Here is a 26,880-nt window from a genome sequence, read left to right on the forward strand (position 1 = left end):
GTCGTCAGTGCATGCACAGTCCACAAAAACGTGCAGTTTGTTCTTGGCGTCAGTGTCATTATCGCACGGAAAATACTATGGAAAATATTTGAAGTATGAATTATGGCGTAAGCAGCACAATTCTGTGATAAAATACTACAGAATCAAAATTAGTATCAGTGATTTGACAATATTAATATAATAGCAGAGCTTGATGTGGTCTTGTTTACATTCAGCTTCACGCTCTCAGTTACAACCACACAGCGGCCACTTTACACACGTCAGAAAGAGAAACATAAGAGACTCAAATTCTTCATTTTGCCAGATGTTTTCGTAGTCAAGTCTTTTTGAAATTGAACTACTTAAAATATTCTAACGAAATAGTGTTGTGTCGTCAGTGATTTGCTAGCTCTACAATGAAATATTTGTTTATACAACGTGCGCTACAAGGAGTCCAGTGCAAATGAGGACACGCCCGTGAACAAAAGAGGCGTATCAATACAGTGGTTCAAAATATTGAATTAAGGGCGTGGATTCTGATCGGTTATGGCTTCATGTTTTGTCTTAAATAATAATTGTTTAAATTAGGTATTTCATTGAAATGGCAGAAATATAGTGCGTATATTAATAGAATATAACTGAGCAACTGAGCAAAACCTGTACGCAGTGGAAACAAACCATGCTTGAAAACGAGCTTCTACATTCTTTACTTTTGTTTCCTTTCAAGCTTTTTTATATGAATATGGACAGTTTGCCCTTTGTATTGCAATCATTGGTTACATAATCAGCATGAACTTTAAGCTATTCGGTTTCGCATTTTTGTGAACCACCTATGTACAGTCACATCAGTGTAAACCGAAGATCCCGAAAACCTGTTTAGGAAAACGAGAAAGAAAATTATACGTTTATTATATGTATTTAAGTAGAGCATTAGGGGACGTGATCTTATCCTACTTATATTCTAGTGCCTCTGGAAACTATATGAATATTACCGTCATCGAAAACGTTTGTCCTGGAAGCATAGAATTATACACGTACACGCTTCCCGCCCCTACAATTTCTATCCCGAGTTTCCATCAGCATAAATATTCATGGCTTTTTCGTTGTTTCAGCGTAACCTTTGACTGATTCGAGCGTAACAGATTAAATTGATTAGTACAGTCTATCATCCCGTGATAAATATCCTCCAAGAACCGTAGCTATCTTCTAAATGAACCTTAAACGCTTTACAGCAAAAAAAAATCGTTTCTAATTTTGAAAATGGTCCATTTTAGTCGCAAATTTTGAAACAAAACTCGAACCAATTTGAAGGCGACATTTTTAACGAGCTGTCTCTCCTGAGTTTCAATCTGAATAAAAAGTGAAATCAGTGTTGTTCCATACATTCTGAAAACCTTTGTCTCGCAAACAATTACGTGGCAGTGTCCATTTTATACAATATATTACCTGGTTGGCCATTACTTTCCACATGTGGTTTTGAATGCAATCGGGCATAAACAGGCATTTACACGAGTTTATTAAATGTATGCGGTATCAGAGAATTGAGATTTGCTGAAGGCAACAGACGGCAGTAATAATGGCAGGTAATATATACCCTTTTTTCAAATATGTGTTCCTTCCCTGATGGTTTAAAAGTTGGTCAAGTTCGCATTGCTAAAATAATAATTAATAATTAAGAAGAATGAATTGTTAGAAAATATCCGTAAAATAAGAATTAAGATTAATTATACTTCCCTTCTCCTTCCTAGTTTTCTGAAAGACCGTCTATCTGCTATTTCAATTGTTTAAAACTTTCGAAATATGCGATAATATTCTCTGAGGCAGAATGTGTTTGGCCATTTCTTCACTGCTCTACTTTTAATTATAAAGTTTGTTGAGAAATTGTCATCGTCATGTGCGTTATGTTTTTGTATACGTTTGAACAATCCTTACTAGAGCCTGTCAGGTAATTCTTCGAGTATCAAATAGCTTAGTATGGTCAATAGTTTAAAACGTTCGTTGTTGATGTATGAATTCGAGCTCCAAGGAACAGAATGTTTAAGAGGGCGCATGGTCAATAATATTATATTTCAGACAAAAGTGAGACACCAATAGCTTTGATATACCAAAGACAATTTTCCCTGAATAATTTAATTGGTACAAATGGCTAACTGTTTACTAAGATTTTCCTTTTTCTGCTGATACTAGTGTTTTATTTAAATGATTCGTGTTTTCAAAAGCCACGCTGGTTGCACTTATACATCCTATGACGGGTACATTTAGTTAAGTTGATGGAAATGGTCAGAAGTCCGCTCGTTCAAACTTGCATTATTCTCCACTCCATCAGCTGATTAAAAAGCTCGCATCCACTGCATTTCCTTTGTGGCAAATCCCATACAGTTTGAAATCGTTGTGAATATTCTAGCTGGTTCTAATATTAATTTACCATGTTTAGCAGTACGATGGTGTATGTAAAGTTTCTCTGAGCTGGATCTGTATTTGGCCTAATCTATTTTTAATTGACTTAGTAATTTGGCCGAGCCATTTATGGTAGATTTGTTTTTTCTCAGTTTGGTCCCAGTAAGTTTTCTGACAAGTTGCAGACATCCAATCGGTACCCTATACGATAGATTTTGCTTCAGTGGGTTCACCTTTTATGCCTACATTTCCTTTTGCACAGTATAGGTGATTTTGATCGAATCACGCTCCCAGTATACTCCTAATGACCGAAAACTATGACCCCCATCTAACTCGACGTGACGGAAATTGGCCATTAGAGTGGCCCAGCAAGTAAACCGAATTTACAGCAAAAATTAAATTTGTCCCAGTGAAAGGCCCTGTACAGACCGTAATACAACCCTGTTAAACAGGTCTGTGTCAGCAAAGACGTCCCATTGCTGTGACAGAGGCTGATGTACAGGTCTGAGGCCAATGCAATGATGACATAGCTATATGCAGTGCTTTAGACACAGTGATGTTACTGGGCCTGATATTTCTGCCTGCCCCATCACTCCATTTACAGGTCTGTATATAGCAAGAGGCCAATATTTTTAATTTAATGTGTAATATGCCTGTATTCATTCTGTCATAAAAATTGGCCAACTTTCTAAAAATATACACCAATGAAATCTGACAAAGTTTTCAAACCCTGTAACAACTAGTTATGTAAACAAACGTACACACTACTGTGTGTACACCAGTATTTCAGTCATGTGATCACAGAACTGGATACACTCAGAAATTATATCACTGTAATATCACTTGTTCATACACCTCTGATATCTGGCCAATTTTTACAGGTCCTTTAAGAGACGTTATTTCTTTGGGACTGTTACAGGTACTGATCAGACCCTGTTACAGGCATGTACTGACATCTCCCTGTAGTTTTCTTGTTGTGTGTTGGTCAAAAATCTGCTCTGCCCAGAGGTAGCTTCGCCACAAGTCAAATGGGCTTTTGCTTATTAGTCGGCTGAAAGTATGGTTTGACCCCCAAAAAATTGCTACAAAAGGTTTTTCAACGGTTTTCTATAGAGTCAAATGTGCTTAATAACATAGTAAAAGTCTACCAAAATCTGGCCACCGGAAACGTGTTAATTTCAAGATGGCGTCCAAGATGGTCGCCATATACTGACAATGGCCATAACTACTTAAATATTAAACCTAGACTAGTGATGTCTGTGTCTACTACCATGCTTTAGTGGTTTAGGAATCCACTTACCACATCTAGATTATAGGCAAGTGATCATAAGTCCAATAATATGCATATTTATACATGTATTAAAAATAATCACTGTCACATTCTTCGTCCGGAACATGTTGCTCATGTGGATTTTCACAATTTCGGAGGCTAGGTAGTAAAGGGAAAGCAACTCCACACATCGTTCATATTTGGGTTGTTTTTGTTTTGTGTATGAAATTGTGTATAATATAAGTGTATATCATGTTTGGCTGTTTTATGTAAAATGTTGCTTAGCCATGGCGAGATGTGCCCGTAATCTGCGTCTCTTGATATTACTCCGCACTGGGGCGGAGAGACTAGTGTGACACTGCGATCCTTTGGCGCTACGTTTTGAAAACAGAGTTTTCTTCATCAGTCGCTTAAGATTCATTCATGATTGGTGAGACGTGTTGAATGGTTGATTGTTTTTATTTGGTAGTATGTTGTTCCACTTACGTTTGTTGTTCAAGTGGGGAAGCTGGAATGTCTACTGTTTGGTCTTGTTTTGTTTGTGTAGGTTCGTGTGAACCTGAGTTTGATCTGTTGTCGCTTTTGTGAAGTCTGGCGCTTGTACGTGTATCGCCTATATTTCTGTTCCTTCTATATGCGATTATTGGTTGATTCAGAACCTTTTTTTTAGTGTTTCGTCTTTTTCAAATTCATTCCAGTTTTCTGTCATGGCTTGCTTGATTTTCGTCGTTTCGATGTACGGGCTTTAAGTTGTTATGAAGACTAATGTATTGTTTGTGGCGTTCTTTCTTTCTTTTTGTTGTTCAAGCTGTCTTTTTCTACTTTTATGATCTGTTTCTCTGATAATGGATTCTATTTTGTATTTTTATATTGTCGGCCTTGTATTTTTCACTAAATTGTGTGACTTTCTGTGTAAAATCGGTTTCTTTGTTGCATGTTCTGATGTATCGTAATGTTTCACCTTTGATCAGACCTTTGAATGTTGCTGCCGGTTGGCATGAGTTTCTTTGTAAGAACTGGAATTTATCTGTTGGTTTTATGTGTATCTTGGTGTCGAGAATGTTTTTTTGTTGTATCGACGACCTTTGTAGATATTCAGGTCCAAATATGTGATTTCTTGAGAGGAGCTTTCAAACGAAAATTTGAAAGTAGGATGCATTTTGTTGATGTTTGATATGAATTCATAGAGTGTTGGGTTCCGATGAAAATCAGGAAAACATCGTCCCTGAAACTCAGCCAGGTCGGTATTTGTTGTTTGTGTGTTTGTGTTTCTGTATTATTCTCATTTCGGTCTCGTGAAATGTAATATCTGCTATTTCCAGCGACGAGGGAGACCCCATAGAGCACCCCATATTCGCCGGTAGAATTCATCGTTGAATTCAAATGTTTTGTTTTTAAGATTATTTTAGCAGAGCTACCATGTATTTCGTTGGTGGCTGCTTGATTATGTAATTGTTTGATGATCGTTGATAACCGTACAACACCCATTCAAAATGAACTCAAAATGGATACCATATACAACTGAGAACTCAAAACTAGAAAATTATTTGGAAGCGACAAAATTGGCTATTGTAAACACACCTATTCGAAACACAAAAAACAACATGACACATGCAGAACAAATAGCGTTGAAAACGCTATCGAAAAGCAAGAAGATAACCATCAAACCGTTGGATAAAGGACGGGGACAGCAGTTTTACACTGATGATTACATAAGAGAATGTCAACGTCAACTTAACGATCAACACAAACAATACAATAGGAGACATACACAATCTCCCAACAGCAATGTACAATGAAAAACACATTGACTATCCCATATATGAATATTTGAATCAAGTCAATAGAAAAATAAGAACACTGCTTTGGTACCTTCTACCGAAAATACATAAAATGCCGCCATCAGGAACTAAGCTCGCAGGACGGCCAATTATAAGTGGATGCTCCAGTCCAACATTTCACATATCAGAATTCATTGACCACTTTCTCAAACAAATCGTCAAGAAACAAATAACATACATCAAAGATACAACAGACTTTATACGGAAAATTGAGAAAATCCGTTCTGGCCAATGCGACACTAGTAACACAAAATGTAATTTCAATGTACACAAATACACCACATAATGAGGCAGTTGAATCAGTCAGTAGAGCATTCAGTCAGGAAAGATCATCAAACAATTACATAATCAAGCAGCCACCAACGAAATACATGATAGCTCTGCTAAAAATAATCTTAAAAAACCAAACATTTGAATCCAACGATTAATTCTACCGGCGAATATGGGGTGCTCTATGGGGTCTCCCTCGTCGCCGGAAATAGCAGAAATTACATTTCGCGAGACAGAATGAGAATAATACAGAAACACAAACAACAAATATCGACCTGGCTGAGGTTCAGGGACGATGCTTTCTGATTTTCATGGGAACACAATGCTCTATGAATTCATATCAAACATCAACAAAATGCATCCTACTTTCAAATTTTCGTTTGAAAGCTCCTCTCAAGAAATCACATATTTGGACCTGACAATCTACAAAGGTCGTCGATACAACAAAAAGAATATTCTCGACACCAAGATACACATAAAACCAACAGATAAATTCCAGTTCTTACAAAGAAACTCATGCCATCCGGCAGCAACATTTAAAGGTCTGGTCAAAAATGAAACACACCGATACATCAGAACATGCAACAACGAAACCGATTTTACACAGAAAGTCACACAATTTAGTGAAAAATTACAAGACCGACAATATAAAAATACCGTAATTATACGGTGTCGCTCACATTTGATCAGAATTGGTACATACTAGTATGGGTACCAAAGATCAACAATAAATGTTGTTTCTATCTGTTCAGTGCAGGAAAATTCTACGTTGATGTTATGACAATGATATCTGTACAGTACAACCAGAAAAACAACAAGAAATATTTCAACCAGAAAAACAAGAATGACAAAAGTAAATAACGTTTGAAACTTTAGGTACTGGAGGCCAACTTTAGCAACATGCATATAGTCCGTGGGCTGGAGGGGCCCACCGTGTTCAATGTACGGGCTATATGTTGTTATAATGACTACTGTATTGTTTGTGGCGTTCTTTCTTTCTATTTTTGTTCAAGCTGTCTTTTTCTACTTTTATGATGTTTCTCTGATAATGCGTTCTATTTTATTTTAGCTCATATTTGTTATGTATATAAATACCAAAAAGAGCTTATATGGTGAGTCGGTGGCGTATGTATGTCTGATGTATGTATGTGGGTATGTATGTGCGGATGTATGTCCCATACCGCCAAAGCTACCATCTCAGTATTTGGTGTACATGTAGATGCAGGGGTTGAGATGTGACGTTGTTCAAATGAACACGTCAGTGTCAAAATGTGCAATGAGGTAAGAAAAAGGGAAATCCTGCAAATGTGCTAGAGTGGTGGCGTGCCAGTGACTGAAACAGGCTACTCTACTGACCTTGAGTCAATTCCTGTCATTGTTTATGAACTGTTACATATTAACAGACCTGCTCAAACTAAGAGAGACTAGCTGCTTCTGCTATTAGTCCGTGGGCTGGTGGGGCCCACCGTGCACCCCCCCACATCCCTACTTCTTGGTATTTTTTGTTCTTTAGGACCTGCTGAACAAGAAAAAAGATGTTAACATTGGATATTTTGGGATGCACTACCTATCTGGGCTGGTTTTTGATTTGCATGTACCGCAAAAAATGGCGGAAAAATGAGTAGGGGTAGGGGGTACTATATCCTCCCCTACATTGAGTAAACTAGCATGAAATAGCACAAACCATACATTTTTGGAAAGCTGAGATTCTGCTCTTCATGAGGAACACCAACTTTAGCAAAATTAATTTGTGTACATAGAATAGGACGACTTCAAAATGAATTTTTTTGACAAATTTGAAATTTTTTAGGGGCGACGTCAAAAGTTCAATGTAGGATAAAAAACTTAATTCCCTTAGTTTCCCCCCAAACCCCCCACCCCCTAGAAACTTAATTGACTTATATTGAACCTGTTGCCAGGCTCTATCTATGTAAAGCGAAGCTAAGGATCAGTCAATTTAGGGGTGAAATAAAGTAATGCATCGTTAAGGCCCCACTAGCTGTAACTCTTGAAATTTGTTGACGTCAAATTATCTACCTATTCTTTCCTCTCTGAAATCTACCCTCTGAAGAGATATGAGCTTTTACTGCATTAGGAAACCATTCCTTTCAGAAACATTTGACATGTAAATTAAAATTTTATTAACGGTCATTTTGATTTCCTGGCATTTTCAAAAATTAATAAATTAAAAAGGAATCAGAACATACAATGTCATAGTTGAAAACATTCACCCTTGTGGATTACAGTTTGGACTACGCTGTGCAGTTTATATGAAGATTTAAATGCAGATATGCATAGTATCAAGGGTTTTAGCTTTTCTGCATGGGGCTGTGATTTAATGTTTGGGCGAACATTTAATCGCAGTGTAATCTTTATCTTGTTCAAAATTGCATATATAGCCCCGGCAGTGTGTACACAGACCTAAATGACTACATTGTCACAAACTTATTTTAGTTTGAAAGTAAATCATAAAAATAATGCTAAAAGATACAGCTAGTGGGGCTTAAGATTGGGAACACACTTTGTGTTTCATCCAATGTAAATACAACATACTAACAACAAACTTGAAGTTTATCAATGAATGAACAAGAACAACAACAATAAAGTCCAGGTTTCTCCTTCCAGAGGCATAAAATTTATCTCATCTGTCCTGGTGGTTGTAACAACTCAGTTCACACTGCTCCATTCAGGCGGACTACACATGCACCAGAAATGTAGCAAGATATAATTAAAAATAAATTCCGAGTGCAACCAGAAACAGTAGAGAAACTACCATCTATGGTGCAACAGAAGCCAACAGCCTGCATTGTTTACACTAACTAGGCCAGGTGCAGCTCTGCACCGTGTTAAAACAACTCCCTCCGCTGGATTCAATACGAATGTGTGCATTTCTGCTCTATTTTTTCAAAATATTCATTCCCCTGGCAATTTTTACCTTAAATCGATTTGTAGGATAGAAACTTTTTTAGGTCAAAACCCCCCACCCCCAAACTAAAAGAATTAAGTTTTTTATCCTTCATTGAACTTTTGATGTTGCCCCTTACCCAAATACCATGTAACAATTGTGATTTACTTGTTATTAAGCAAAATTTTGACAGCTTTTTGTGTTTGAATTATTAATTCCCACATATTAAGCAAGAAAAAAAGTGTTAACATTAGATATTTAACTATACACTACTTCTCTTGAGTCAATTTTGAATTGCGTGTATCTGTATGGGGTGTGCAAAAGCTAGAGGTAGGGGTACAACATTCTTTCTTGATGAAGTAAACTGGCTTGAAATGCCATATACCTTATAGTTTTAGAAAGCTTAGATACTGGTCTTTCTAAAATGCATAAAGTTTCAGTGAAAAAATATGACGTCATAGAATTGGATAACTTTAAATCGATTTTTTCTGGTAATTCAGTATTTTTAACCAGAAGAAAATACAATAACTATTCTTTCCTCCTTATGAAGCAATCAAACACATTTATGGATGTTATTTAGTAATTGCAATGTGCTGAAGAAGAAAATAAATGTCAAAATTGGGTATTTACTATGCATTATTGTCTTTAGTCGCTAAAATAGCAAGTTTTGCTACATTGGTATATCGTGAATGGGCATTTTATTGTTATGCAATGAACTAATGCACAGCCTTAAAAACAAGACTCGAAAACGTGCACACATAGACATATTGCCATTTTCTCCTTCAAGTAATAGATTATTGACGACTGTCTATTGTTATAATTTAATTTTTAAAAATTTTTCTATAAAATAATTTTGTTTAAGGCATATTTGGAAAATTGTCTATGCCTCCTTGTCTTACTTTATATACAGCAAGCATTACTAACAATCTATTAGGCCGAGGCTAGAGGGACGTCTACGTGCACCTCCCCCCCTCACCCCATAGGATAACAAACCTGTAATTTTCAGAAGCCTTGGATCCCTAGAATAAGAAATGGGATTTTAAAAGACAAAATATAGGGACTCAATAGCTGTTACGGTCATGTTTTGAAGTGTACCACAAAATCACGATTTTGTGACCCACGTGGATTTTTGTCAAACCTGTCTTCTTGTACATGATCTGCTGACCTTACTGTTTAACATGACCTAGGTTATGGGGTATCATTAGAAAGGTGATTTATACTTCTTGAAAATGGTATATAGCAAATGCAATATCTTCTATAGTTTTTATGAAATAAGGCCATAATTTACCCCATACCCCAAAGTTTTATGTCACAAATTACTGTCAAAACTAATCTAAATTCCACCAATTATCACATGCACAAGCCAAGTTTGTCGTCTCTGTAGTGATATCGCCCTCTATGGCAAAGGTTTTGGCTGTAAGCCTCGTTCTGGTGTTGACAAGCATGGCATGGCCAGCTTGCAAATAAAGTTCATGTGTTCACGTTAGTTCCTCGTCGTGTCATTGCTGCCAATAATCAAACATGGTGTCAGAAGTGGGATCTTGAAAGAATCATGGCAGCGTTCCAAGTCCAGGCACCAGACAAATTCGACTTTTCGAAGCCAAGCGAATGGCCGAAATGGATTCAACGATTCGACCGCTTCAGCATTGCATCAGGTCTGTCAACAAAGGATGGGTCACTCAAAGTGAACACCCTCCTGTATACGATGGGAAGCAAAGCGGATGAAATTCTGCCGTCTTTTGGACTGACAGATGAGGAACTCAAAAACCTTCAAACTGTTAAAAGTAAGTTCGAAGACTACTTTATCGTCCGCCGAAATGTCATATTTGAATGGGCAAAATTCAACAACCGTAAACAAGAACCAGGCGAATCAGTGGATAGCTTCATCACTGCACTGTACGGACTGGCCGAGCATTGCAAATACGGCGCCTTACGAGAAGAAATGATCCGTGATAGAATAGTTGTAGGGCTGCGTGACGAGAAACTTTCAGAGAAATTGCAAATGGATGCTGATTTGACTTTAGTGAAGGCAGTCGACCAAGCACGTCAAAGTGAGGCTGTGAAAAGCCAACAGCATGCCATTCGAAACCCAACCAGCGTCAGCAACGACAATATGGATGCAGTCAAGTCGGGCAAACGACGAAACCAACGACGCAGTCAACAAATGAAGGGAAACGAATTTCATCAAAAATTCAAAAGCACCAGTAATAAGGCACCATGGGAAGATCGAGCAGTCAGCAGAACAACAAATACAGTTCCGACTCTAGATGTTCATGGTGTGGAAACCAACCAAACCACAACAGAGTGAACTGTCCAGCGAAGAGCGCCACGTGCAACGCATGCTCAAAGGTTGGTCACTTTGCAAAAGTTTGCAGGTCTAGAGGCAGTCAAAGCCGACCCAAACAAATGAACGTTCTACAAGAAGCTGAGTTTGACTCAGAATTTTTGGGTGAAGTCAAATCCACTGAAGGCAAACCTTGGATGGTAGATCTAAGACTCTGCAGTGCCAATGTACACTTCAAGATTGACACGGGTGCAGATGTGACAGCAATACCGGAGAAAACATTCACAGAGATGTTTGACCGATCAAAGCTCCAGCCAACAGATAGAGTACTTTATGGACCAGGACAAACCAAGCTTGAGACTATTGGCAAAATTCAAGGAGTACTGCACTTGAATTCAAACCGAAGTGGCCGTAAACACACTGCCCAATCACGTCAAACCATTTATGTTGTGAAACACCTTAGTCAAGCATTACTTGGTAGACCAGCTATCGAAGCACTACACATTTTGTCCAGAGCTAATCTTAGCAGTATCTCTGAGCAACAAGATAAACTCATGAAATACAAAAAGCTATTTCCACAGTTATTCACTGGACTGGGCAAACTTGAGGGTAAATATGAAATCAACCTCAAGGATGATGTGAGGCCGTACGCAATTACTACACCCAGACAAGTTCCGCAACCGCTCATGTCAAAGGTCAAGGATGAACTGACACGAATGCAAAACCTTGGGGTAATCAAGCCAATTGATCAGCCAACCGACTGGTGTGCAGGCATGGTTGTCGTTCCGAAAGCAAACTCAGAACGTGTTCGCATATGTGTTGACCTACAAAGACTCAACGAAGCAGTACACCGGGAACTTCATCCCATACCTTCAGTCGACCAAACTTTGGCACAGTTACAGGGAGCCAAGGTATTCTCGAAACTTGACGCAAACAGTGGGTTCTGGCAAATTGATCTAGACGAGAAATCTCAGTTACTCACAACTTTCATGACTCCCTTCGGAAGATTTGCATTCCGCAGGTTACCTTTCGGTATCTCATCAGCACCGGAACATTTTCAGAAACGCATGCAACGAATCCTCGAAGGCTTAGAAGGAGTAGTATGCGAAATGGATGATATCCTTATCTTCGGAGAAAATCAGATGCAACACGACAAACGTCTGATGGATGTTCTGCGCAGATTAGAGAAATCTGGTCTAACTTTAAATCCAGACAAATGTGTGTTTTCAGTTCGTTCAGTGAGATTTGTTGGCCATATCATCGGTGAAAATGGCATCAGTGCTGACCCTCTCAAAGTTAAGGCAATCATCGAAATGGATAAACCTAACAACATCACTGAATTGAGAAGATTCCTGGGAATGGCAAACCAACTGAGCAAATTCACACTCGACTTGGCAGAGACTACAAAGCCCCTCAGAGACCTCTTATCAAAGAAAAATGCATGGCACTGGTCTGATGCGCAAGACGAGGCATTTTTCAAAGTGAAATCATTGCTTAGTTCGACACCAGTACTCACCATGTACAACCTACAGTCTGAGACGTTACTCTCTGCAGATGCGTCAGCATATGGCCTTGGTGCAGTTTTGGCACAAAAACAGACTGACGGACATTGGAGACCTGTAGCTTATGCGTCACGAGCTATGTCCAGCACAGAACAAAGGTACGCACAAATAGAGAAAGAAGCACTGGCTATTACATGGGCATGTCAACGCTTCAACAACTACCTACTGGGACTACCCTTTCATATTGAAACTGATCACAAACCACTCGTACCCTTGCTTGGGACGAAGAACTTGGAAGACTTACCTCCCAGAGTCCAACGTTTCCGCCTCAGACTGATGAGATATTCATACACAATATCACATGTACCAGGTGGCAATATGACAACAGCCGATGCTCTCTCACGTGCGCCGATTAAGTCATCTCCATCAACAGAGGATCTTGCACTCCAAGAGGAGACTGCAGCTTATGTAAACGCTGTATACCAAGGAATACCAGCATCATCATCACGCATTGAACAAATCCGCAAATGTCAATCAAACGACCCAGCTTGTCAGCTGATCACACTCTACATCAAAGCTGGATGGCCAGAATGGTCGAAACTAGCCCCAATTGCGAAACCATAATGGCATGTCAGAGGAGAATTAACCACTCATGATGGACTGCTTGTGAAAGGAAGCAGACTAGTAATTCCAAAGGAGATGCAAGGTGAATTACTACAAAGAATTCACGAAGGTCATCAGGGCATATCAAAATGTCGTGCTCGTGCAAAATCTGCAATATGGTGGCCAGGACTCAGTCGTGAAATCATCGACTTGGTGAAAACCTGTGACACATGTGTGAAAAGTCAGAAAGATAGGGCTGAACCATTAATTCCTACCGAATTCCCACAACGTCCATGGCAAAGAGTTGCCACTGATCTTCTTGAGTTTAATGGCTCAACGTACCTCGCACTTGTGGACTATTATTCTCGCTATGTGGAGCTGTCAAAACTCAACTCTATGTCTTCATTCACAGTCATCAGATGTATGAAATCTATCTTCGCACGCCACGGTGTACCAGAAACTGTAATGTCAGACAATGGCCCACAGTATGCCTCAGAAGAGTTCCAGCAATTCGCAATAGACTATGACTTTGCACACGTAACCAGTAGTCCACACTACCCTCAGTCAAATGGAGCAATCGAAAGAGCTGTGCAAACAGTCAAAAAGTTGCTGAAAACAGTGGATGATCCGCCTAAGGCTTTATTGGCATATCGCTCGACACCACTGGAAAACGGATATTCACCAGCAGAGCTATTGTTCAACAGGAGAATACGTAGCACTGTACCAATCCTACCTGAGAGATTGAAACCATACCTCCCCAATAAAGATGCATTACGAGCAAAGGAGTCGTCAATAAGGAACCGTCAGAAACGCAACTTCGACATTCGTCATCGCGTCCAGGAGCGTAAGAGCTTATCACCAGGAGACAAAGTGTATGTAAAGGGAGATAATATGCCCGCTACTGTTGTTCGTGCAGCGGCACCCCGCGTTCATACATAGTGCAAACACCAAAAGGGACACTTAGACGTAACTGTCGTCACCTGACGTATCGATCACAGCAAAGTAAAGACATAAAACTATCTCCGCATGCAGATACCAGAGGAAATACGGACATTCCACAAAACATTCCTCTGAGAGCGCTCAAACAGGACATTCCAGACAAACCACAGGAGATTTGAAGGGAAGCCACTGCCAGTGAAAATGTTGCACCTGCACAACCGCTTATGCAGGAAACTAATGAACCCTACATGACTCGTTCAGGAAGAGTTGTAAAACCGCCGAGCAAATTAGACTTGTGATGTTCATGTTGTGCATGCAAGAAAATCACTTTCAGACATGTTTATGCTCATGAACAATCAGTAGAATATTGTTCTACACCTCTAGAGACTTCGCGGCGATGCATTAAACTAAACTTTTAATAGTTGTGTTTGTTCAAGTTCAAAGTTACACATACTGTCTTAAATCAGACATCAAATTTGTTGCTTTTCAAAAAGTTGTAAATCTGTAATCATCAGCAGGGACAACTTCATCTTAGAAGGGAGATGTAGTGATATCGCCCTCTATGGCAAAGGTTTTGGCTGTAAGCCTCGTTCTGGTGTTGACAAGCATGGCATGGCCAGCTTGCAAATAAAGTTCATGTGTTCACGTTAGTTCCTCGTCGTGTCATTGCTGCCAATAATCAAACAGTCTCCGAACAAAAAATACGGGATTTATTCTCTGGTCGTTCTACGTCACGACAACCCGCGTCTATGTCATCAATTTTGGTGCGTCGGACCTTTTTTTGTCGATCTTCGGTGTGCTCGTAAATATGTAAACAAACAACATGGCGGCCGATGTTTCTCCCACGATCAAAAGTCATGTAATGAAATCGATATTTTCACAGACTACGACATTACTAATCCGAACAATGTAAACACAAGAGTGTACCGCCTGTATATTCCGAAGGAATTACGTGAATAATTTGCGGAAACAACGAACTTGAAGCTGGTCGCGTATACCGTGGGTTCCGTACGCATTGCAAACAGGGTCAGGCGCGACGTTTACAGTGTTCGCGCCGTCGAGATTCAGTCGATATTTGTTCCCGAAAAATAGCGTATCTTCGTCTGTGATAAAATTCTAGGACTATGCTATCTTTGAAATAGAGTATAACTTTGCGGAAGGTAGCCTACGTGTAGACCGAGAGCTGTCATTTGCTCCACACACGAATGAACGTGAGCGCTAACGCACACGACGGACGACTGGAAATGATCGACAACTTGTGCACGGCGAACTGATATTTATTCCTAAAGTAGTTCAAAAGTTTAAACACGGAATCGTCATGGAAAACTTATTTTATTTGCAAAAAATAACGAATTCTTGGCTTGTGCATGTGATAAGTATATTATTCCCTAATATTTTTCTTCGTTCAGCTCGGAAAATACTCGTGACGTAATGACCGTGTCACCACTCGTCTCCGACTCGTGGTGACACGGTCATTACGTCACTCGTATTTTCCTTCGCTGAACGAAGAAAAATATTAGGGAATAATATCTAATTATTTTACCTATACATAATACAAAGGCATACTGTGTATTAACTTTGTGTTATTTGCTACAGGTGCATGTTAGAAACTTGGAATAAACTTTTAAGAGAAAAAATATTGGGATCCTGTAGCTATAACAGTCATATTTTGAAGGGTACCGAAAATCACAGTATCATTCGTTTTTGTTAAACCTGTCTTCTTGTAAGTCTTCTGTTGAGCTTATTTTGAACATAACGAGGCCAATGGGGTACCATTAGAAAGTTAATTTACTCTTATTTAAAGTGATATGTTGCAATATGCAATATCTTCTATAGTTTTCATGAAATAAGATCAAAACTTACCCCATACTCCAACGTTTTTGTCGCAAATTACCATCAAAACTAATCTCAAATTCTATCAATTGTTTTCCTAGACACATTACAAAAGGCAATTCTTTGTATAAAATATATTTTATTTGGTACAGGGACATGTCAAAAATATGAGTTAGACTTTAAAGAGACAAAATATTGGTATTGAATGACTGTTACTGGCACGGTTTGAAGGGTACCGTGAAGTCAGAGTATTACCGACTCGCATATGTTTTTGTTAAATGTGTCGTCTTGTAAGTTTTCTGCTGAGCTTACTTTTACCATAGTCTAGATTATGGGCTGCCATTGGAAAGACAATTTATTTGGCTTTAAAATGACATATTGTAATATGCTATATCTTCTATAGTTTTCAAGAAATAGGACCAAACCTTACCCCATACCCCAGAGTTTTATGTCACAAATTACTGTCAAAACTAATCTTAAATTCTACCAATTATTTACCTAGACATTATACAAAGGGCAATGATTTGTATAAAATTTGTTTTATTTGATACAGGTAAATGTTATTAAATTGAAATAAACTTTTAACAGAAAAATATCCAGATACTCTAGCTGTAACAGTCATATTTTGAATGGTACTTCAAAATCACAGTACTGCCAACTCGCATACATTTTTGTTAAACCTGTCTTCTTGTAAGTCTTCTACCGAGCTTACTTTTTAACATAATGTAGCAGGGTGGGCATCATTAGAAAGGTAATTTACTCTTCTTTAGAATAATATATTGCAATATGCAATATCTTATATAGTTTTCATGAAATAGGACCACAACTTACCCCATACCCCAAAGTTTTATATTCCAAATTACCGTCAAAACTAATCTCAAATTCTGACAACTATTGACCGGGACACAATATAAAGGGCAATGATTTGTATTAAATTTAGTATATTTGCTTTAGGTTTATGTTAGAAACTTGAAACGAACTTTTAACAGAAAAAATATTGTGATGGTGTAGCTGTAACAGTCATATTTTGAAGGGTACCACAAACTCACAGTATTGCCAACTCGTATACGTTTGGTTAAACCTGTCTTATTATAAGTCATCTGCTGAGCCTATTTTTTAATATAACCCAGCTATTGAGGTATCGTTAGAAAGGTAAATTTTTTCTTCTTTGATATGACATATTGAAATATATAATATCTTCTTAAGTATTCAGGAAATAAGACCAAAACTTACCCCACACCCTAACTTTATATTGCAAATTATTATCACTACTAATCTCAAATTCTACCAAACTTTTACGTAGACATACTACAAAAGGCAATGATTTGTATGAAATCTGTTTTATTTGCTACAGAGACATGTTACAAATATTAGATAGACTTTTAACAGACAAAATATTGGGAATGAATGGTTGTTGCTGTCATGTTTTGAAGGGTACTGTAAAGTCTCAGTCTTGCCCACTCGTATGTGTTTTTGTTAAATGTGTCATCTTGTAAGTCATCTGCTGAGCTTACCTTTTACTGTAACTTATCTTGTAGGCTATCATTGGAAAGAAAATTTATTTTGCCTTAAAGTGACATATTGTAATATGAAATATCTTTAATAGTTTTCATGAAATAGGACCAGACTTACCCCATATTCCAAATTCGCAAACTGCAAAGTTTTCGAACAGATGTAGTTTGCACATAAAACTAAGGGCTGGGTAAGTTTTTTGCCATTTCATTACAACTTCAGATGATAATGCACTTTATCATATGCTAAAATAAAGAGTGATAAAAGCTTTGTAATGATACCCTATAATCTGCGTTACGGATAAAATAAAGGTGGCAGATAAATTTCATGGAAACTTGTTTAATAAAATTTCACGGGTTTCAGCAACACATATCCTGCTATCCTTCAAACTATGATGCTAACAGCCATTAAATCACAATAATTATCCTGTTAATGGTATCTTTCATAGTTGGAAATGTCTCTGTAACAAATAAATAGGTTTCATACAAAGTTTGTCTTTTTTATAGAATTTATCGAAATTAAATGCTAGTTTTGACAGTAATATACAAGATAAAACTTTGGGGTATGGGGTAAGGTTTGGTCCTATTTCTTGTGAAAACTATAGAAGATATTAGCATATTACAATATGTCATTTTAAAGCCAAATAAATTGTCTTTCCAATGGCAGCCCATAATCTAGACTATGGTAAAAAGTAAGCTCAGCAGAAAACTTACAAGACGACACATTTAACAAAAACATATGCGAGTCGGTAATACTCTGACTTCACGGTACCCTTCAAACCGTGCCAGTAACAGTCATTCAATACCAATATTTTGTCTCTTTAAAGTCTAACTCATATTTTTGACATGTCCCTGTACCAAATAAAATATATTTTATTCAAAGAATTGCCTTTTGTAATGTGTCTAGGAAATAATTGGTAGAATTTGAGATTAGTTTTGATGGTAATTTGCGACATAAAACGTTTGAGTATGGGGTAAGTTTTGATCTTATTTCATGAAAACTATAGAAGATATTGCATATTGCAACATATCACTTTAAAGAAGAGTAAATTAACTTTCTAATGGTACCCCATTGGCCTCGTTATGTTCAAAATAAGCTCAACAGAAGACTTATAAGAAGACAGGTTTAACAAAAACGAATGCGAGTCAGTAATACTGTGATTTTTCAGTACCATTCAAAATATGACTGTTACAGCTACAGGATTCCAATATTTTTTCTCTTAAAAGTTTATTCCAAGTTTCTAACATGTACCTGTAGCAAATAACACAAAGTTAATACACAGTATTGCCCTTTGTATTATGTATAGGTAAATAATTGGTGGAATTTAGATTAGTTTTGACAGTAATTTGTGACATAAAACTTTGGGGTATGGGGTAAATTATGGCCTTATTTCATGAAAACTATAGAAGATATTGCATATTGCTATATACCATTTTCAAGAAGAATAAATCACCTTTCTAATGATACCCCATAACCTAGGTCATATTAAACAGTAAGCTCAGCAGATCACGTACAAGAAGACAGGTTTGACAAAAATCCACGTGGGTCACAAAATCGTGATTTTGTGGTACCCTTCAAAACATGACCGTAACAGCTATTGAGTCCCTATATTTTGTCTGTTAAAATCCCATTTCTTATTCTAGGGATCCCAAGGCTTCTGAAAATTACAGGTTTGTTATCCTGTGGGGTGAGGGGGAGGTTCACGTAGACGCCCCTTCTAGCCTCGGCCTAATAGATTGTTAGTAATGCTTGCTGTATATAAAGTAAGACAAGGAGGCAAAGACAATTTTCCAAATACGCCTTAACAAAATTATATTATAGAAAAATTTTTAAAATGAAATTATAACAATAGACAGTCGTCAATAATCTATTTACTTGAAGGAGAAATGGCAATATGACTATGTGTGCACGTTTTCGAGTCTTGTTTTTAAGGCTGTGCATTAGTTCATTGCATAACAATAAAATGCCCATTCACGATATACCAGTGTAGCAAAACTTGCTATTTTAGTGACTAAAGACAATAATGCATGGTAAATACCCAATTTTGACATTTATTTTCTTCTTCAGCACATTGCAATTAGTAAATAACATCCATAAATGTGTTTGATTGCTTCATAAGGAGGAAAGAATAGTTATCGTATTTTCTTCCGGTTAAAAATACTGAATTACCAGAAAAATCGATTAAAGTTATCCAATTCTATGACGTCATATTTTTTCACTGAAACTTTATGCATTTTAGAAAGAACAGTATCTAAGCTTTCTAAAACTATAAGGTATATGGCATTTCAAGCCAGTTTACTTCATCAAGGAAAGAATGTTGTACCCCTACCCCTAGCTTTTGCACACCCCATACAGATACACGCAATTCAAAATTGACTCAAGAGAAGTAGTGTATAGTTAAATATCTAATGTTAACACTTTTTTTCTTGTTTAATATGTGAGAATTAATAATTCAAACACAAAAAGCTGTCAAAATTTTGCTTAATAACAAGTAAATCACAATTGTTACATGGTATTTTGGGTAAAAAATTTCAAATTTGTCAAAAAAATTCATTTTAAAGTCGTCCTATTCTATGTACACAAATTAATTTTGCTAAAGTTGGTGTTCGTCATGAAGAACAGAATCTCAGCTTTCCACAAATGTATGGTTTGTGCTATTTCATGCTAGTTTACTCAATGTAGGGGAGGATATAGTACCCCTACCCCTACTCATTTTTCGCCATTTTTTGCGGTACATGCAAATCAAAAACCAGCCCAGATAGGTAGTGCATCCCAAAATATCCAATGTTAACATCTTTTTTCTTGTTCAGCAGGTCCTAAAGAACAAAAAAATACCCAAGAAGTAGGGATGTGGGGGGGGGGGGTGCACGGTGGGCCCACCAGCCCACGGACTAATAGCAGAAGCAGCTAGTCTCACTTAGTTTGAGCAGGTCTGTTAATATGTAACAGTTCATAAACAATGACAGGAATTGACTCAAGGTCAGTAGAGTAGCCTGTTTCAGTCACTGGCACGCCACCACTCTAGCACATTTGCAGGATTTCCCTTTTTCTTACCTCATTGCACATTTTGACACTGACATGTTCATTTGAACAACGTCACATTCAACCCCTGCATCTGCCTGTACACCAAATACTGAGATGGTAGCTTTGGCGGTATGGGACATACATCCGCACATACATACCCACATACATACATCAGACATACATACGCCACCGACTCACCATATAAGCTCTTTTTGGTATTTATATACATAACAAATATGAGCTAAAATAAAATAGAACGCATTATCAGAGAAACATCATAAAAGTAGAAAAAGACAGCTTGAACAAAAATAGAAAGAAAGAACGCCACAAACAATACAGTAGTCATTATAACAACATATAGCCCGTACATTGAAACGACAAAAATCAAGCAAGCCCTGACAGAAAACTAGAGTGATCTTGAAAAAGACGAAACACTAAGAAAAAGGTTCTAAAATCAACCAATAATCGCATATATAAGCACCAGACTTCACAAAAGCGACAACAGGTCGAACTCAGGTTCACACGAACCTACATAAACACAACAAGACCAAACAGTAGACATTCCAGCTTCCCTACTTGACCAACAAATGTAAGTGGAACAACATGCTAGCAAATAAAAACAATCAACCATTCAACACATCTCACCAATCAAGAACGAATTTTAAGCGACTGATGAAGAAACTCTGTTTTTGAAACGTAGCGCCAAAGGATAGCAGTGTCACACTAGTCTTTCCGCTCCAGTGCGGAGTAATATCAAGAGACGTAGATACGGGTACGTCTCGCCATGGTTAAACAACATTTTACATAAAACAGCCAAACATGATATACACTTATATTATACACAATTTCATATACAAAACGCAAACAACCCAAATATGAACGATGTGTGGAGTTGCTTTCCCTTTACAACCTAACCTCGGATATTGTGAAAATCCACATGAGCAACATGTTCCGGACGAAGAATGTGACAGTGATTATTTTAAATAAATGTATAAATATGCATATTATGGGACTTATGATCACTTGCCAATAATCAAGATATGGTACGTGGATTCCTAAACCACTAAAACATGGTGGTAGACACAGACATCACTAGTCTAGGTTTAATATTTAAGTAGTTATGGCCATTGTCAGTATATGGCGGCCATCTTGGACGCCATCTTGAAAATGACACGTTTCCGGTGGCCAGATTTTGGTAGACTTTTACTATGTTATTAAGCACATTTGACCCTATAGAAAACCGTTGAGAAACCTTTTGTAGCAATTTTTTTAGGGTAGGGTGTTTTTTTTTCATAAATGCATCCGACGGTCAAAAAACTAACCCACACTGACCCTATAGTTTATGTCTTACCTGCTTCACTGGTAACGGCACACACATTTCCTGATGGAAAGCAAATTCATTACTCTTTCCCAATGTCTTCATTATCAGCAAATTTTTTCATAAATATGGCGGTCGTTTTTCAATGAAGAATGATTTTCCTTAAACCGGTAGAAAAAGGTTGTAAAATATTTTGATTGATTATTGTACGATAGGTTGCAATTGAAGTGGAATGTCATCTAATGCAAATCTGTACGTGATCTACAACAAATATGATATGTGAATTTGGAAAGTAGCGTCATATTGATGCTTGGCAGACAGTATATCGAATAATAAAGCTATCTTCTCGTGATCACTATGATTTTAAATGATCTAATTTTAATATATGCGAGTCTGAAAATTTCATTAGTTTTTTAAGAAAGTGTGATTAAGATCAGACCAAGGTGTATGCATTGAAAAATATGAAACTTGTCGGTTAAACCGTTCTTGAAGAAAAAGGTATCTTAGATTTGAATTTACTTTACCGAATTTGCAAGAAGGACTGAATACAAATTGCTATTTGCATTTTTTATCGATGTGTACCGGATGAAAAAGTGCAGATTATTCACCAAGTTATTGATGGTTCACAAGCAAGATTTACGCTCTATGAAACGCAGTTACTTTTGGTTTGCACTTAGTTGGATTTTGTCCAGTTAGGGGGTCAGGCCGAGTTGTTTCAGGATAACACGCTTAACAATTAAGGAAATTAGGAATGCACGTGCTATGACAATCAAAAGAAAGCGTACGTTACATAGTCACTTTAAGGAAATATTTCTCTGCTTTTCAATTCACACAGTGCAAAGGTATGTTGGCGTAACCATACTGGTAGCCGTATTGATGATCACTACACCATATTATTATTCAATGTGGACCAAACGTTCAGAGGAGAGATTTCGTGTTCAACCTTCCGGTCAAAACAAGCCACATCCAGCTCCCAAGTCATCCAAAAAACAAACCGGAGCAGCGATTGAAGGCAACAGAGAATCTATTGAAGCCTCAGTCAATTCAGAGACATTTACAAAGGATACATCGTCCAAAAAAGCTGACTCGATTCGAAGTGACGCCCAGACGAGTTTACTTATAATTGGACGTATGTCTTCCGCTTCTTCTGCAACCGGCATGCTATTTTCTAAACGAGATGATACTTTCTACGTTGGAGAGCCGGGACACATGCTGTGCAAAACAGTATTTCACAAACACACATACATTGACAGTGCCGATTACCTCGAGGAAATGCAGCCACAGCTCTGCCAGTTTCTAGGAGATATGTTTAGCTGTGATTTTTCCTCGCATGGTTACTATGTGGATCAACTGAATCTAAAAGGAGTCCATCCAGGTCGGAGAAGCTTTAGAAATCTGAATTATCCAATAACTACAGCTGTACTATCGAAATTCTGTCGATCAAAACAAATAATCATAGCCAAAGTTCTTCGCTTCAGTGACATTACGCCATGCCTACTCACTTTTCAGAAGTACAATGTTAAATTTGTATTTTTGGCTCGAGACCCCAGGGGGCTGATCACCTCTCGACTACGTCGATGGGGACCCATTTTGGCAAATCTAAATAATGAAGAAAGCGATAAATACTTTCCCGTTGCAAAAATAGTGAAAGACCACTGTTCATGGTTAGACAAGGTGTTTAATTTACTAAAGGATGGTCCAAAGTGGTTTAGGGAGAACTCCATGTTGGTTCGTTTTGATGATAAGTGTCTGTTCCCCGGAACCATCGACCAGGCAATCTATGACTTCGTCGGCATCGCTGCGCCCTCTCCAAGCTCCCCGATTTACCAAAGCCACAATGAATCAGCAAGAAACTGGCTGATTACCCATAGCTATGAGAGAATGAGAGAATTACAAGATTACTGTCCAGAACATATATACAATGAATTTGGATGGTTGGTGATCAATAATAAGAAGGAATTTGAGAAGGCGAAGAATTCTTGGTACCGACCAATGCCAAGGGATGAAATCATACCGAACTATAATCTACCCTAATTTGTCAATATCTTGTTAAGGATAGCTGTTCCTGCCACCAGAGTCATCTCATTTTAGCCACATCTGTTCTGTTAGCTTTGTTGTCACTACGAATTATTACTACTCCTAAGGCAGAGCTGCACGGCACCAACACATTTTGTTCAAAGCAATATTTCTCATCAAAGATGACCAGGACCCACCACCCCCTTATAGTATATATTTTCAAAAAGCAGTGATGTTGAAATTTAGTAGGGTAGCAACACTTTACTTTGAGGTCTAAGCGGTTAGATGATTGTTATAGAAAACCTAAATTTTGGTATCAATCATAAATAAATTTAAGTACAAAACTTAATGGTATTTTCTGAAAGTGAATGTTTCGCTTGAAAAACGAGTATATATTATAGAACAAACGACTATCTTTGTATATCTGTCCTCATTTTACAATGGCAGGGGTTGAAAGACTGCCAATAAAATACAGTGATTAAAATTATGGTAAGCAAAGCTGAACTATCTGTAATTGATAATGTAATAATCTAATTGTCAAACAAAACATTTTACCTAGGCAGAATGGAGTTAAGTAGAGTTAAGTTGCTTTTAAGTCTAAAATTGGGGAAAAAGACAAGCCAGGTAATCGGGTATTTAGCATAAATTTGGATACATTTACACTTCTTTCTCACCCAACTTATGACTGCTTGACAAGCTCCAAGGTGAACCCAACAAATATTTCAATCTTTGTTTCACAAATTACTTAACATTTACTGAATCTTTGGCTGAGCTAAATAGCTGTGCGACGCCATCTCAAAATTTACAGCATGCTTGATGTCGTCTTCTCATTGTCTTTATAGCCTGGTATGACATAGACTCTCGTGTGTTTTTCCATTTAATGTCACATTATCGTTCACAGCATATTAGATGGTAATGATAGTTCCGTCACCAATCAGGTTGCATAATCACTTAATTATAAAACGCCAGAAATACTGTCTGAATCTTAGTTTAGCGATTCATTAACCGTTTTAATCAGTTTGTCTTATGTACGATAGCAGGTAAAATGTTCGAATGCTTCATGAACTCATCATCATCATCATCATCATCATCATCATCATCATCATCATCATCATCATCATCATCATCATAATCATTATCATCATCATCATCATCATCATTTTATTGTCATATTTAAGCGTTAAGAATCATAATACAATTCAAATTCCGCAGAATACAGTGACAATAAGGAGCTAGGAATACAGCCATGCGATAGTCGAGCCTAGCCCCGTGAACTCATTTGTACATTGCATTATAAAAAGCTATTACGGGCTGCTGTCTAATAAATGATACATGTAATTTTGTGAAGAGAAGATAGTAACTGTGACAGTAAAAAAAACTGATTACAGATAGAATTCGTTTCACCTTCGCATTCGACCAGATAAATAAGCACATTAATACATAGTAAGACATTCTCTATAGTCTCCCAGGGCTTTTGTGAACTTATATCTAGATGTTTTATTTTTAATAGAATTCGGTAATGTGTTCCATAGTTTTGCACCTGTGTAAGAGATTGAAGATTGACCTGCAGATGTATACATTCTAGGCAAAACTAAATTCAGGTCCACCTTTTGGCGGGTATCGTAGCAATGGTTTACAATATGAAAATAATCTGATTAGTTGTGAGGAATATTTTGGTGGAGTAACTCAAACATAAAAGTACAGACTAGCAACTTGTAGAGCTTATGAACATCCAAAATACGTAAATTGTAGAACAAAGGTAAAGATGGCTCTCTAAATTTAGAGAATGTTATACTACGCATACACATTTTCTGAGTGATATAAATTGGATTAAGATACGATGCAAATGTATTCCCCATACTTCTAAGCCATATATTACATGGGGTTGAATAAATGATACATAGAGCAAAGTGAGGATATTTTGTGGTACAACTTGTCTTAATCTAAATAATATTCCAGCCTTCTTTCTTATCATCGTGTTTACCTCTGAAATGGGATATGCCAATTGTAGGCGATGAATTACTTTTCATTTCTACTTTTAAACAACAATGCCTCAATATCGGTAGCCAACTATGGTCAAGTGACCTGGCCAATTCTTTAAAGCTGGAGTCATATCGTGTTTTTAAAATATTTCGACTTCTGAAAAGTATTTGAGTTGTGTAAATTTTGAAATATTTAGGTTAGGTCTTTTAGAGTTAGGCTTTCGAACCATAACCTGCTTACTTAAAGTGGCCGTTTTTAAGGTTTAGCTAGAGAGAAAGTATATGCAAGTTATGTACTTTGCAATGTGTTGAAACTGAATTTCATCATGTATTGCGTACGTACGTACGTACATACGTATGTATGTATGTATGTATGTATGTATGTATGTATCTATGTATATATATATATATATATATTATATATATATATATATATATATATATATATATAAAATAACAAAATTACTTCAAGTACAAAGTAATGGTATCTGTTATTTAAGTTTCATGCATCCTGCAATCATAAGACAGATGATGAGCTGTTCAATAACTTTACACTACCAATTCAGATTGTACGATGTACATTTAACATTATTCTAATAAAAATAGTTCGATGAAAAACTTGAACTACTGGGCTGTGTTTCAAACATGCTGAAACGTAACGTATGATGGTATACTTGCGACCGTCAAACTCATTGAGCAACCCGAAGGTTAGAGTTAGCTAATCAAGGAACTGGCAGTGTTCAAAATTTATACATTTATGTTATACATCAAAACGTAACCATGGATATTCAGTCTCCCACTGCTCTTGGTCGCCTGTGAGTGGTTGTGGACGAGATATTTTGGTAACCGGGGCATCATCATCACGGCTCACAGCTTCACCGTGGCGCTGATATCGTTTTGCATGTTGATGTATCGGCGACAACCGGACAATACGTCATGGATACCGACATGAGTTCAATTTCACTGCGCTTCTCCTTGTTCTCCATGTTGTGTTGCCAGGTAGTGTCTTTCAATTGACCCTCTAAATCATTTTTATTTCACGGACTAATGTGGAGCAAAGTTGAAAGACGAGTGTGTGCATGATCAAATTTAGCAGCAGCAGACACGATGATCATGCATGGTTGGCATTTAATTCGTTGCAACATTTCTGTCAATCACTCACTTTGTTTCATCAGTTTCAGAAACTATCGCCCGCCTGAAAATTA

General features: G+C 37.4%; 1 protein-coding gene across 1 annotated transcript; it reads left to right on the plus strand.

Annotated features, from left to right (window-relative positions):
- The first annotated feature begins 1,511 nt into the window (after positions 1-1,511).
- LOC139116345 (carbohydrate sulfotransferase 1-like) lies at positions 1,512-23,711 on the plus strand. The gene is made up of 2 exons (XM_070678981.1): positions 1,512-1,562; positions 22,513-23,711. The coding sequence occupies exons 1-2, from the start codon at positions 1,556-1,558 to the stop codon at positions 23,709-23,711; spliced, it is 1,206 nt and encodes a 401-aa protein (XP_070535082.1). The 5' UTR covers positions 1,512-1,555.
- The last annotated feature ends 3,169 nt before the right edge of the window (positions 23,712-26,880 follow it).

This window comes from Ptychodera flava, chromosome 17, assembly GCF_041260155.1.
Source record: "Ptychodera flava strain L36383 chromosome 17, AS_Pfla_20210202, whole genome shotgun sequence".
NCBI classification, from domain to species: domain Eukaryota; kingdom Metazoa; phylum Hemichordata; class Enteropneusta; family Ptychoderidae; genus Ptychodera; species Ptychodera flava.